This window comes from Cyprinodon variegatus, unplaced genomic scaffold (genome assembly GCF_000732505.1).
Source record: "Cyprinodon variegatus isolate N-32 unplaced genomic scaffold, C_variegatus-1.0 Scaffold265, whole genome shotgun sequence".
In the NCBI taxonomy this organism is placed as follows: Eukaryota; Metazoa; Chordata; class Actinopteri; order Cyprinodontiformes; family Cyprinodontidae; genus Cyprinodon; species Cyprinodon variegatus.
The window spans coordinates 393387-408890 of record NW_015150718.1 but is presented as its reverse complement, the minus strand read 5'-3'; the positions used below and the strand labels follow the sequence as shown (position 1 = coordinate 408890).

General features: G+C 37.8%; 1 protein-coding gene across 1 annotated transcript; it reads left to right on the top strand.

Annotated features, from left to right (window-relative positions):
- The first annotated feature begins 405 nt into the window (after positions 1-405).
- LOC107089781 (transmembrane protein 222-like) lies at positions 406-15342 on the top strand. The gene is made up of 6 exons (XM_015382748.1): positions 406-546; positions 3792-3876; positions 5465-5496; positions 5567-5663; positions 5750-5880; positions 13718-15342. Exons 1-6 carry the CDS (start codon positions 428-430, stop codon positions 13803-13805), a joined length of 552 nt encoding a protein of 183 aa, XP_015238234.1. The 5' UTR covers positions 406-427; the 3' UTR covers positions 13806-15342.
- Positions 15343-15504: the final 162 nt, after the last annotated feature.

The window sequence follows — 15504 nt, the reverse complement described above, 5'->3', positions numbered from 1 at the left end:
TTTTATATTACCTACATTTAAATGTAATTATTTTAACGTTGTTATTTTTTTTTTTTATATAAGACTAGATCATATAAGGAAACTTGCAATGCCTTGTTAAAGTGTGATTGTATACTGGAGTATTATCTGCATCAATTTCCGCTCAGTAAGAAAATACACATGATTAATCCTTTCAAAATAAAATATTTTGAATTTAAAATCCCATAATCTTTACACTGTAGCGATTTCTTAAAATTATATTTAGCTAAGATATATTTTAAATGAATAAACTAACAATAAAAAAAATGAAAAAAATATGCATAAATGTTTTTAGTTTGCTAAATTAATTTACTGTTAACATTTATTTTGAAATGTTTCCGGTGAGTGGCCTGGACTTGAGGTAACTTGACGCTAAGAAGCTAATGAAGCTCGTGCTCCACAGCTGGCTATGGCGGATGCTGTTGAGAATGACAGCATGAAGAATTATCACATAGCGTCAGAGAAAATGAACCCGGATTCCAGCCGCTTTCCCTACTGCATAGTGTGGACACCCATCCCGGTTTTATCGTGAGTTCGTCGGCGTTAAAGAGCAGTTTAACTGAAGGAAAGCAGAGGGACTAGCTTAGCCTACTAGCAGCACCATCCTGTTGCTGTTTGCTTTATTAAATATTGTCTATTCTCAGCGGATATTTCTGCTTTTAAAGCCAATATTATGAAAATAAACCTGGAAAACCGAACGAACTGAAATTAATTTCAGCGAATTAATGACGAAACAGTAAATTGGAAAAACAATAAACAGGAAGTGAGGAATTTGGTAACCTAAAAACAATCAGCAGGTTTCATGTTTGTTAATGCTCGGAAATTTGATTTTGGTGTTTCGTGAAAAAACAAAAAGTTAAAAAGTTAGTGTATACATAATATATTATTATTATTATCATTATTATTATTGTCCTTCTGGCAAAAAACAGTTTTTACTCCTCTGATTGTTTATCTTCACAGCGTCTAAAAGGTGTAGATCAAGGTTAAACAATTAAAAATCATAAATAATATATAATATAAATTATAATATGTTGCTTTAAACAGAATTTAACATGATGAGATTTTTATGCCTCCATGTTATACATGAACTTTTTACATAAAACAATATATAAAAAAAAATAGAAAATTTTTCCATTTTAAAATCTTAAGTGTTTTTTGAAGTAGAGAAGAACACTCGTTCAGTTTGGTAAATAGACAATTTCCTGATTCACATCTTTTAACAAAGATCAGAGGTGTCAAGTAACGAAGTACAAATACTTCATTACTGTACTTAAGTACACTTTTTAGGCGTCTATACTCCATTACTTATTTTTCTTCCCAATTCTGACTTCTACTCATTACATTTTCACATAAGTATCTGTACTTTCTATTCCTTACATTTTTAAAACAAACATTACTTGTTACTCTTGGCCTCCATTTAATGTTTATAAATATTTATTTCACATCATGTGCTCCATCCAATGAAGATCATTGGCTCCATCCACATCTAGTGAAAACTAGTGTCATTGGTTAGCTAAAGGAAATCATCAGAAGCAAGCAGGTGTTCTTCAAACTGCAAACGTGAATTGTCTATGCCATGCTGCAATGTCGGATTCAGAAAAAGATGGCGGAATGTCTGAAAGGTCGGACACAGGCGAGAGCGTATCGGGAGACGGAGACAAACAAGACCTCCCTCATCCTTGGCCCTATCTCAAAGAATTTTTTAAATAGTCGTAAAATTGAGCTTTCAATTCATATAGTGGCATCTGGCTGTTTTTTTTTAAAGGTTACTTTACACTTTAATGAGCTTTTGAGCACATCATTTTTCACTTTAACTTGAGTAAAGAGGTCAAGTTGATACTTCATCTTTTACGTGTTTTTACACTGCAGTATCTATACTTTTACTTAAGTAACAAGTGTGTGTACTTTTGACACCACTGACAAAAACACCTGAACTCTTTTTATGTTTTCTGGCTTAATGTTCGCAGTGGGCTTTATGCTGCTCTGCAAGGCTTTAAACCTGGGTTTGAATGGAGACTAAGTCATTCTAAAGCACATATCAAGGAGCTCATTTTGAGCCTGGATCCATATTTATTTTTGATTCTATTCATGGTGGAGAATCCTGCTTCACAGCAGCAGGTTGAGCCAAACATCCTCTAAATGTGCAGGGTCATCTTTGAGCACCATTTCACTTTTCTTTCACCAGTTCACCACAGTTCTTCCAGCAGTCCACACTTTCTCTGCTCTCTATTTCTCATCATCTTCTCCTTCTTTCCCATCGCCCGGCTTGCCACAGGTTTGCCTGTTGTGTCTAAAAGTAGCAGCAGCAGCAACCCAGACTGACAGCAGCTCATTGGCTAATTTGGATCATGTGCAGCCTGGTGCTGGACGCTCCGGAAGGCTTTACCATTTTAACAGGAGAAGCGGCGCAAGTGTAATTAGACACCGTCATCGGGCAACATGCGGTAATTTATAAATGTTTTAAATCAGGTTGGGTCCGGATCCAGACCGCGGTCCGCTAATCTGTGACCTCTGGTGTACAAGATGGTTGGATCAGTCCTCAGTTCATCATCAGTTCTTCCATCCACCCATTTTTTTAGCCCTCTTTCTGATTCTTTATACAATCAAGATCTTTAGTTACATGTTAAAAGCCTGATCATAAGGAAATATTTTATTTAACCAGCCTTTAAAAGTTATGACTAAAAATAAACGATTAATGGATCATTACCTGTAGGCTGTTCTCTTAGAAAAGGCGTCACAACAATCAACAAACTATTGATTGTTCTAAAATTTTCCAAAAGTTGATTTGGATTTAAGGTTTTCAGGTCTGGATTATTTTTGGATAAGTTTTTTATATTTCTATCCTTTATTAACCTCCCATATTTAAGAAGGTCGCTCGAATCAGCCAGTGTTTAGAGATTCAAGCTTTTTATGTTTTTCCCTCCAGATTATTTATTCCCTCTTACTTGCAGGCTGTGTTTTATTATGGACTTTTTTTCAGCTCACCTATTCTAAAAGCCAGATAACAGTAAAAATGTCATCTGTAAGTGTTTATGTGAATAAAAACCTTCTGCAGGACCTTTATTATTAAATCTCTTACAATTTCCACCGTTGATGGAGCGTTTCCTCATTAGATGTTTTGAACATGCTTCTAGGAATCATAAACTAGCTCTGTGATTTATTTCCAGTCTAGTTTAGTTGTGTGGACTAACTATTGGTAACATGTATCCGTCCATCCATGGTGTCTCTATAGACCTCAGATTTTGCTGGTTCTATGTTTAAAGCAACCGTTACCATTAACTAACTAGCTATTAGCTAAAAAGGAAAAACTCCAAACTTGATCTTTTAACTATTTACAGGGTCTAATACAAATCAGATGTTTAATTGCTTCTGCTTTGACTCTTAAATAAGGATGATTTTAAATTTTCCTCTAGATTCTAAACATTAAGCTGTTTAAAAGAACCTGTTTCCCATTATTTTCTTTCACGTGTTACAAATGTTGCATGGAGGAAAAAAATGCACCTAATCTAAAAAGCCTAATCTAAATCTGCCTTTAGAAGCAGGCAGCAGGCTGACTTGTGGCTTTTTTTTGCAGCGTTGCATGTGTTACTGTGTGTTCATGCAGCTGTTCTGATGGTCAAACTCATTCAGGCTGATTGCTACATGGAGTCGGGGTTTACCGGTTAAATCCTCGCAGGCTGGCCTTGAATCCTGCCTGTAAAATATTCCCTCAGAAATATGGATCTGTGCTGTGAAACTTCCTACAGATGTTTGTTTTTCCGTCTTCTATCCAGATGGCTGTTCCCCTTCATTGGTCACATGGGAATCTGCACCTCGACTGGAGTCATCAGGGACTTTGCTGGACCCTACTTTGTTTCGGTGAGGGATGGATCGGAAAAAGATAAACAATATGTTTATGATAGGATTTTAATTTTGGTGGCTTTAGATGAAAAGCATCCTTGCTTTTAGTGTAGCCATGGTGGATACGCTGTGCTGGAGCATAAGTTAAACTACTTTTTAAACGCTCCAAAGGGGAATTAAGATATTAAAATAAACCATGTATATATGAAGAACTGCATACTACTTGGATGTAAACTAATCACCATCATGGTTTTGTCAAGCTGCTGTCTACCTTTGTGAAGCAGGAAAAAAACTAATACAAAGTGAATCCAATAGAACTTTTTATTGCCTACCTGGAGTGGGTGACAATAGTTGAATAAACTTTTGGCTCTCTAAATGGTATCAGTGTCCTATTTGTTGGTACTCGCTGATGCCGATACCACTATTTTAGAGCTGGATCGGGGTCCCGCCCGATACTGGTATTGGTATCGGTGCAACACTAATCACATGACCCCCTACATCCATGTGCTCTAATTTTTTGGTCTCATTTATTAGGAAATGTTTCTTTTTGTTTAAGTTTTGACTTATTAAAGTCTTAAATTATATATATCGTATTAAATCATATTTAAATGTCAAATCATTCTGGCTTAAACACGTATATAAATGTGCTCTTTATATTATTTGATGTTCTCCCAAAATTTAGAAAATTTCTATTTAAAAAAAAAAAAAATTGTCTTAAAATCTGTGTTGTTTTTTCCCCCTTTATTTTATGCAGGCCAGTTAGTTATACGTCAGCCTGAACACCTAAATTCGGCCAATCATATATCGACAGTCATCAGTCAATAAAATTTTTTCAGTCATATCATCTTTATTAATATGTCGCAGCTAATGTACACAGCAGTTGAAATAAGAATCCTTTCCTTTCCCATTGAGTCCCGTCCCAGTGTTCACGGGGATGGACGTCTGTGTCTTCGGCAGGCGTAGAGCTAACAGAACTGGCAGCGTTGCGAGGCAAGGGCTCAAACATGTACGGCTGGAAGCCTTCTACACCAAACCAAGCTAGACCACTGGCGGGCAAAAATTATTTTGGCCGCTGGCGGATGGGGCTAGTTTACTAGGCTAGATGTTTTAGGTTAATAGTTTAATGCTTCAAATACCAGAATATAAGATTAAATATGTTTTAGTGGCAGGTTTTGGCCTTTTAATCAGTGTCTATATTACAGCACTCACACTTTTCTTTGTACATAAAGAATCCTCTTGGCTTTTTAGGTTAAACCAGTGGAATTTAACCCCTTAATTTATACAAATCTTTCCTAGTTTTATGCTGACAGCTCTCTAGAAGCAGAGATTATAGTTTGTATGTACTCTCCCATCTACCAGGCAGCTTCTGGATCAGCTTCTCTGATTGGTTCACCCTCAGCATCCAGCTGCAAAAGCTCAGATTTCCTCAATCCTAAATGACTCTCACCAAAAAGGGAAGTTTACATCCTTCAATGAGTCCTTCCAGCTACAACACATGGTTGATAAAAACATGAGAATCTGAAGCGAAGGTTAACATTAACTATTACACAGATTTTGACAGAATATTGAGTTTTGGTGACTGATGGAGTTAATTTCTGTTTTACAGGAAGACAACATGGCTTTCGGGAGACCCACAAAGTAAGCAGGTTTATCAGGAACATTTAATGCTTTCATAGACAGGATGAAATCCAAACGGTCGTCTCTGCAGGTACTGGATGCTCGATGTTAGCAAAGTCTACGCCAGTGGCTCCAACGCTTGGGATACAGCTGTGCGCGATGCCTCGGAGGAGTACAAGAACAGGATGGTAGCTCACTTCTGCTTCTATGCTTCTCGTTTGCTCTACAGAATATTGGCAGAAATTGACATTTTTTCCCCCCCCCTGTCTTTAAGCACAACCTTTGCTGTGACAACTGTCACTCCCATGTTGCCATGGCTCTCAACCTGATGCGGTATGAGAACAGCACCTCGTGGAACATGGTCAACCTCTGCCTCCTCTCCTTCATCCGGGGGAAATATGTCAGGTGAGACGAGGCTATCGGTGCAAAGACGGAGGAATACTTGGACGCACTTATATTTCAAGTGCACTGGAAAAACAAACTAGAAATATGAAAAACATCTTAAATTTAGTGTATTAATCCTTAATTTGTGGAGGTGAACTAGATAGTTTGCCAATGGAATGATTATTTTTACTCTTAAAATAAGATAATTAGATAATGTTCACTTGAAATAAGACAATGCTATTGTTTTTTTGTTGAAGTTGTCTTGTTCCGTTGACAGAATGTCTGTTTTACCTCCTCAATCCAAGAACAAACACACTTATTTTAAGAAAAAATTACTTATCCAGATTTTGATTTTTTTTCCAGTGTGTAATGCAAGAAGATTCCTCATGTCAGCCATTTTTTTGGACAGCCTAAATAATGAAAAAAAGTCAAACATTAGGATTAATCATCCCTGCATGTTTTGTTTCTTTCTGCTTTAGCTCTGCATCAAACTGTAAAGGATCAAACAATTTCTGACTAAAATTTCCAAATGTTCTGAGAAAAGGAAGCTTGTTTTATGCAGCTGAAGGTCCAGGTGATCATCACACAGCTTTCAGAGCGTCTCTGCACAGTGAGCATGATGCTAAGATTAAAGCTGCTCATGTCTGTGTGTCGCAGTAATCCTATCAGATCAAAGGTACAGCGCCTACAAAGTGGGTTTTACCCACAAACCTGATCCCATTTGGTCACAACTGCAAACTTCCACGGATTAGAAGTGACAGAGCTGCACGAAGTAGAGGCTGATGGTAAAGGAGGAAAAGAAGATGCTGGTTTGGAAATAGTTTCATGCAAATGTAAAAGTCTTTGCAGACGACCTGTAGCTGTTGCTAAGCCTTTGCACATGTAAAGAGAAATTAGCTCCCTTCATTTGTGCAGAATACCTGTTTTTTTTAACCTTATATTAGTTTCCAGGTTTGATTTTCTTTTTATTTTTTTAGTTAAACTACAGACCAGGCTTAGGGGAGCATCAACCAGAGGGCAGAATAAAGAACCTGGAGGGAAACAGTTGAGCAGACATGAGAAACATTCTGGTACAAAGAAAACTGCATCATAGGAAGAAGGAAGGAAAATAATGAAACCATGCTTAAAAATACTGGTTAGCAGAGCAGAGGTTCTTCTCCCAGGAGGACACTTAGCAAAAGGTTTAGATTATTTACAAGTGGAATAAGGAAACATATCTTTATCTTATTTCAGGTGCATCTTATTTTGTACTGCTTCCTTTGGCAGATCATTTTATCAGCTGCTCAAATTAAGATCAGATTTTTGATCAGTCCATCCAGTCAGATGGAGCTGGAGCTATTTGGCCAAACAGAGTGATAGTTAAAATGTTGATGGTCAAATCTGTTAGACCTTTAAACGTAGAAGATTTAAGCCTTGCCTAGTTCTGCATGTCAGCCTTTTTAGTTGGGCTTACAAAAAAATATTTAAATATCAGTTTGCATGTAGTTTCTTACTACCAGTACCAGAGCAATACCTAGGACTATGGTCTCCCAGGTATTGCTTTTTTTTTTTTTACAGATTATATATTTTTAATCCTTTTTTTTTTCTTTTCATTATTTTTAGATTGAGTTTAATTAATTGCAACGTTGCCGACTTCCTTGCAGCAGAAACGTTGACGTGGTGACCTGGAAAACACAATTTGAAAAGAAGGCAATTTTTAAAACTTCATTAGAAAAACAAAAAAATTAAACTGTAGAAAAAAGAAATAGATTAATAAAATTTGAAAAAATAAAAAATTAAAATCAGGTGTTTGGCAGGGGTGGCAGCCAAACACATGGGTGTTTGGCTGCCACACCTGCCAAACACAGCGGCTTGGAGCGTTCCTACCGACTGTCTCACCTTGAATACTGGGTCCATCTGTCCCTTTTTATGACAATGATAGTCTGACTCTGCTGCCACTAGAGTGCTTGATCAGATCTGGCATTTACTGCCGCATTTTGGGGAATGCTACAGCTTTTTTTTAGCTAATAATTTATTTATATTCCCCCTTGTGTAGATTATATGTTTATAATGATGTTATTGTTTATTAAACTGTATAGAATATTTAATAAAGTAACAAAGACTTGATGGAAAGAAGTTCACTGCTTCAGTGGCATCTGCCACTTAGTGTCACTGGCCACTTTTCACTAAAATACAGTTTTGAAACAATGATGTTATTGCTTATTAACATGTGTATAACCTTTTATGAGGTGGTTTCATTTACTGTAGAAGCAATGGCCTAAATAGCGTATTCTGTGTTTAAAAAATACTGTACATTGGCATTCTGAAAGCACCTGGTCATGTCAGATAACACTGGGGTGGACTAGGAAAACTTTTTTTGTCATCAAGCCTATTAAAACTTACAAACCTATGTTATTAGTAATTGCTGTGTCTTATTCAGTTTAGGGACTGAAGCTCACCTCAGGCAGAATGGCCTCTGTGATCATACAGGATGAGAACAAGCCACATGATGAGAACAACAAGGGAGGCAGTTATTATATGTTGTTGTTAATTGAAATTGACGAGACGTTTAAATTTAAGCCATTTGTTAGATGCTTCTTGATGTTTTTCTGTAAGTAGAATGACAGCCTTCAGCATTTGAAATATATACACAAAAATATGCAACAAATAATTCAGAAAGAAAGAGAAAGCTATGCAATTTCAAACAGGACAGACTGAGCAGCATGATTCCCTGCAGTATGCTTTGAGAATACAGCACTAATACCAGCTCCATTGTATAGCTCATCCAATTTTGTATTTCCACATGGTGCTGAATTGAATTAAATACTGAAAAGCAATGACAACGTACCATCATGTCATTAAAAGTGGTGACAAAGCTTATACATAACTCTGTTTTTAAAACATTTCCCTCAACTTCACAGGCACGGCCTCCTTGGTATTACTCTGCCACAGGTTTTTTTGTGGCCAATCATCATTATTCAGAGTTTGTTTCCTTAAAGAAAGCGTGTGACCCTTTTTAGTTTTAATCTACAATGATTGACGGATCGCTTTTCATCATAAATCCTGTCATGTTACACTTGAATCTCTGACACTTTCAGTTTGATCCAGATTTTCCAACACAGATGATCCGTCACATAAAGATGCTGCAGATTCTACAACAAAATATATTAAAAAGTGCTAATTAGCAGATTGCTGCAGACCTGCGGTCTGTTTTTCAGTAGACGAGTTCAGTGTTAAAACTGCTCAGTAAAGTTTCAGTGCCTTTAAACATCTGAACCTTTTCTAAGAGGCCTATGGAGCTCTAACCCCATGATGTCCAGCTGCTACTTTAAAGCCAGCACAAGAAAACGGGGCCTTTGAACGAGGTTCTATGAGGGATCCAGAGGATGTGAGGATGTGAGGAAAGGTCTGATTCTGAGGAAACATTAGGAGTTTATTTAAGGGGCTCGCCTGCGGGGCTTTTGATATTTCTACGTAACTATTACCGAGATTGATAAGGCCTCCTTTAACAGTAAATGTGGAAAAAAAAATTTGCAGCAAAGTTGTTTGTATGGAGTGAATTTTGTTCCATTATTGTTCCAAGTAACAAGCAATTTGTAAGTGTAGATAAAAATGAAAAATGCAATCCAGAAGTGAAACTTGTTTTAATCTTAAAAAGTTATTTAAGACAATTTCAAGGGTTTCTGTGGATCATTAAAAATCATTAAAAGTCATTAAATAATTTTTTTTATTTTTTAAATTAAGGCCTAAATTGGCATTAAAATTCATTAAATGCAATGATTTTGGTATTTAAAATGCTTTATTCAGAAAAAAAAGTTAATAAAAACAATTTTTTAAACAATATATTGCGATATATTCCGGTTCCAGTTGATCGTAAAGCCGTATGTTCGGAAAAGAAGCTCGCTGCGGAGAAAAGGCTAGAGAATGGGGAAAATGCTCATTTCAATAAAAGTGTCTGGAAATTGAAGAATTGCAGCCTGCCGACAGAAAAGATGAAGGAATTTGCCGTGTATATATGAGAGTCACGGGTATTTGTTGATGGCATTAAAATTATTTCTAAGAGCATTAAAAATCATTAAATTAGAGTTAATCATTCCTGTATAAACCCTGATTTTGCTTTTTCTTAGATTTTAAGTTTTTTTTTTTTCATACTACATACATTTTATCCCTTTATATTTTCAATGGCTTTTTTTTTTTTTCAAAATTTCTCCTTTTCAGATTGAGTTCAATTCAGTTTATTTAGGTTAATAGTGCCAATTCACGCCAATAGCGCCAATTCACAACACATGTCATCTCAAGGCACTTTACAGTTCACCAGATCATAAAGTCAAATTGATTCAAAGTTTTCCATCTAAGGAAAACAGATATTTTTTGTTAAAACATTCTTTTTATTCAAAAATTATTTCCTGGCTTACATTTATTTAAGTTTCCATTTCCAAAACAGCTTCTTTGCAACATTAATGGAACAAAATTGTCTCCATATATGTATTGAATCTAGATGGAAGTTTATATGAGTGTATGTGAGAAATGGGGTTGTGAATATATCTACGATTTTAAATCCATGATTCACACAAACCATAATCTAGAATTGAACCCGTTTCACCATTGAAGTTGAAGCTTTGCTTCTTTTACCATAAAGTTTCATTCGAACTTACGTGTTGGTCACACGACCATCCGCATCTCTCGCCTCTATTTCACCCAGAGGCTGAGGTGAACCTCAGACCAGCTCGCTCTGCCTCATCATCAAATAGGAGAGTGTCGATCCGCTAACTGGTTCCTGTTTCACTGACCTCGGCCACCCTTGATTTTTACTAAGAGTTATGAAAGCCGAACAACGGCGTCTGCACTGGGATCCCTGGCTCCCCAGTTCAACCAGTATATCACTGTCTGCTGTGGGGCTGGAGCTGGATGAAGCTCACTCTTTTCATCCTTCTGTCTGACCAGGACCCAGCATGTGAGTGATAGACTCCCTGATTGGTTAACACGATGTAAATTTGAAAAAAAGTAAACATCTTGAAATCCAGCAAAATTTCCTGATGCTATGTCACTTCACTCTGATCATCCATTAAGGACTTGAAAGCGCCTTACCATGAGGATAAGACTCGATCCAGTTCCAGTGTTCTGTCAGATCAGCATACGCCGTCAGAGTGGCATACAAATAGTATATATGTATGTGCAGAAGGAGCCGTCAGGTCACGGTAAGTAAGGTTAGCTGCTAGGTCAGGGTGTGTAGTAGCGAAAGCAGTTTAGCTTTAAATTCTGTTTACCTCTGACTACAGTTTTTTGTTTATTACATCACGCATTAATAATGTAGCCTAGAGGTCTTGCTGTATGTTATTCTCTTAAATTTGTGCTAAGCGTTTGTTACTCTGACGGCGAAAGATGAACTGACACCGGCCAGAGGAAGGAACTAGAAGAAAGCTTCCAGATAAAAAATGTCTAAATCTCAAGTTACTGTGAGTTTGGTTGGATTGAGAGTCGGTAAACCTGACAGGTGAAACGCAACGCAAACCGCTGTGAAACCTTAGCAAAGCGCTGTTTGAACACACCGGTTTAAACATTTGATCTTCTGTCAAAGTTTTAAATCGAGATCGACGATCAAGTTTTCTTTAAGACCGATGTTGATTATTTTCAGCCAAACAGATATTTCTGGGCTGATTCTTACAGCCAATATCACTTTTTCTTCCTCTATTTTAGGGCTGAAACAATTAATCGGATTAATCATGGTTAATCAATTATTTAAATTACCATCAACTAAATAAGTAATCAATTAATCTTCAAAGTCGTAGGGAAGACATTTAAATGTCAAATCATTCTGGCTTAAACGTATATAAACCTACTCTTTATCAGACCATATTGTCCCAAAATGTTGAAAAATCTTAAAATCTATGGGATTTTTTTGTTATCTTATTCAGGCCAGTTAGTTCTACGTCAGCCTGAACACCTAAATTCGGCCCATCATATTTCAGCGGTCATCTGTTAATCAAATATTTCGGTCATAGCATCTTGATTCACATGTCGCAGCTAATATATACGCAATGGTTCAAATAAGAATCATTTTCTTTCCCATTGAGTTCCGTCCCAGTGTTCACAGGGATGGACGTCTGTGTCTTCAGCAGGCGTTGAGCTAACAGAACTGGCAGCGTTGCGAGGCAAGGGTTCAAACATGTACGGCTGTAAGCCTTCTACACCAAACCAAGCTTCTGCCGCCCTGGCGTCCTCTTCCACAACATCTTCGTCTCCGCTTTCCTCCTCTAAATAAAAAATGTATGATGGAGGAGACTCATCCACGACCTCCGACACTAAACTCTCCTCCTCTTGCATGTTTCCGCTGTCCATAGCGTTCCTTGACAGTGTTGTTTCTAAGTCACCAATTTAGTGCAACTTGGTCCCAATGGAGTTTCCCATTGGGAACCTACTAGCACTAAGTTGATAACTGGTTAGCAAGATGCTTCCGACAAACCGGCCACAATGAAACTTGCTTGCGAACCTTCCGCCACAACAATCCCGCCCCCTTGATAATCGACCAATCACATTCACTTTATTCACTCGTGTAAAGTCGTGCACCACTCGGGAGAATTCAGAAATGCAACGGTTGGAACAGCCGCTTCCCTACGACTAACTATATAATTAACGAGTATAGAGACGGCAAAATATGCTTTTAGCTGACAGAGCAACCCAACTGGAGCAGTAATTATGTCAAAATTGTAAACAAAATATATAAACATTTTGCATTTAAGATAAAAAAAAAAAAAGTTTTCATCTGTCAATATGCTCTATCCAGAACTCCTCAAGTGGAAAAGTTTTAGTTTTAACTTGTTTAATTTTGTATAAAATCTTCTTTTAGGAACCTTTGGCTATCAGATTATTAATAGATTAATCAAAAAATAATCAAAAGATTAATCGATTTGTGAAATAATCGTTAGTTGCAGCCCTTATCTATTTACTGTATAAAATGACATAATGATAACAAATGTTACACAAATTGCAGTTCAACAAAAATAAAAAAACAGACTTTATTTTCAAATAAAAAAGAAAACATGAACAGTTTATAGCAAATGGAGGAAGCATTAATGTATCAACAGATACAATACAGCAGGGCTCTTCAATGTTTTCCAGGCCAAGGACCCCCAAACTGATGGCGAGATGGAGCGCGGACCCCTAATTATATATATTGTATGAAATTGTGTTACAGCAAACAGGTCCTATAGTCACTCTATTACAGATGGAGTAATGTAACGAAAGTAATTTCTCCCTGGGATTATTAAAGTATTTCTGATTCCTGGTTGATGGGACCGGTGTTGTGAATGAAAGAGCTCCTGTGTGTCGCTGAATGTGAGCATTGATGACTGAAAGACGTCTTCTGCCTCCATTTATCTGTTTACTACAGTCTGTTGAATTTATGTTAGGGCATGCAGGTAGCGCAGCATTTAGTGCGGAAGATCCATATACGAAGGCCTTTGTCTCATACCCCCTTTCCTGTCAGCCTACTGTCAAAAAAACGAGCCACTAGTGCCACAAAAACAAAAACAAAATCATGTTATTGTGTATTTAATGACAAAAACGTAGCTGGGGGAATATAAAAAAATAAAAAGTCCAATCAACTAAAATGTTCGTGACCCCATGTAGTACCTCTGTGGACCCCCTAGGGGTTGCGGACCCTCTGTTGGAACACCTCAGCAATACAGGAAAAATGCTAATCTCAGCTAAAAACATCAGCCAGCATTGTGGCCTTTGCTTCTTCAGGAGCCACATTACTCCTCCAGCTGTAACTAGAATATTTCTGCACTTCTGGGTCTTTTTATGCATTAAACCACAGACCTAATATAAAGATGCTATAATGATGCGTTCCTCACCTCATTCTCTGTTCTCCATCCAGTTGTGCGGGCTTCCTGAAGACCTGGCTGCCTTTCTTGATGCTCGTGGGCGTCGTCCTGACAGTGGCTCTCGCCATCAACCTCCGATGACCGGGCCAGGAGAAGAACACCTCGTAGCATCCATCCCCCGCTCCTTCCTGTGACGCCACAGGATGTGAGCCACCTGGGGAATGTAGAGACTGCTGACCTGTGGGAGATGAATTTCCACACAGGAATGTTTTTTTAATCACTGGAAATGACTTCAGTGCAGAAACTGTATTACCTCAATGATTGATCCTCATTGGTAAACATCAGTTGGAATATAACTGCTCCACATTAATAGGGGGTTCTCCACTCATGCCTTGCTTTTAGATGGAAGGATATGTCATCAGCTGCCTTATAATGAGTTTCTAGCCTTTCATATTGATCTAATGTAGCCCTTCCTCAGCATCAGGAGTGATTTCTTTATTTTTCTATCTTTACTCGGTTTCCTCTCTGGGTTTACTGAACATTCTGCATCTTCTGACCTCCTTTCTAACCTCATGGTGCCGTTAGCTCATCGCTGAAATGATTGAAGTGAAGGTGGCGGTGATGGATCCTTCCAGCAGGCTGATCCAAACCAGATCAGATTTTTTCATTTTTTGTTCATTAGTGATTTACTCAAACTTTTATCGGTGCCTCTGATCACGGCCTCTCTGTCCGCTTGCAGTGATGCCTTTTTGAAAACGTTGAGTCCTTCTGATGGTTTGCACTCCAAACCCGTTGCCATGGCTGTGTGTGTTGGGGGGGGATGCTGAGCTCCTGTCAGTGTTTGCCAACGGAGACAAAAGGAGCATCAAGCCTCCTCTTTGTGCACGGTGCTTCCAGGAGCAGCAGGTAGCCAGGATCCTCAGGGTTTTTATTTTTTATCGGTTCTGCACAGCGGCGGCGCTCCTGCTGCTGCGTTCCACCTCTGCAGCTTAGATTTTAAAATCTATGTAACATTTCCTTTCTTTTTTTATTAAGTTTAAGTTGAATCCAACTGTGCTGAGATGGTTAACTGTAAGCGAAACATTCTTTTTGCTTTGGTAGATGTTGACCAGCCATTTGAGGAGGCATCAGGTTCTCTTTGTCTTTACACTAAAATTTAACTTTTTATTCCACGTTTGCATTTAATATCTGCTGAGTTGTGCCTAAAGCTGATCGTTGCTATTTGCAGAGAGCTTGTACTCGCATGGCTTCGTGTGTGTTGCATGCATGCAGGAAAAGGATGGAAATGGAGAGTTTTTTATCTTTTGCTTTTGGCTTCGGATTGATCTCTATGCGGTGCCTTTTTCCAAAAAAAAAAAAATGTTCATACCTCTAAACCTCTTCACCTTCCAACTGAGAACTTTAGCTTTTCTTATTGGGTTTCAACGCGAGAGAAAACAAGTCTTTGCTTTCATGTAAAATCCTGCCACGGTGAGACACGGTGGTGGCAGCATTGGGCTGTGGGGAGGCGTCTCCCTACTTTGCTGCATTATATGACATCTTATTATATAATACTCTTGATTTTTTTGATTGTAAAGTGAAAAAATGTAAAAAGTTAAAGGTTTACATGTTTTTTTTTTTGGCTCTTTTCTGGAACCTTTTATTAGGGATGCACGATATAATCGCCCCCCTATCGGTATCGGCCTTAAAACTGAATATCGGACATCGGCCACCCCACCGACATTTAACCCGATATTTGATCAGCTTCTGAGTTTCGAAAGTCTAAAAAAAATAATAATACTACTTCTTCTTCTTCCTCAAAAACTTCTTTTTTACAGACTTAAAAACTTCTAAACACGAG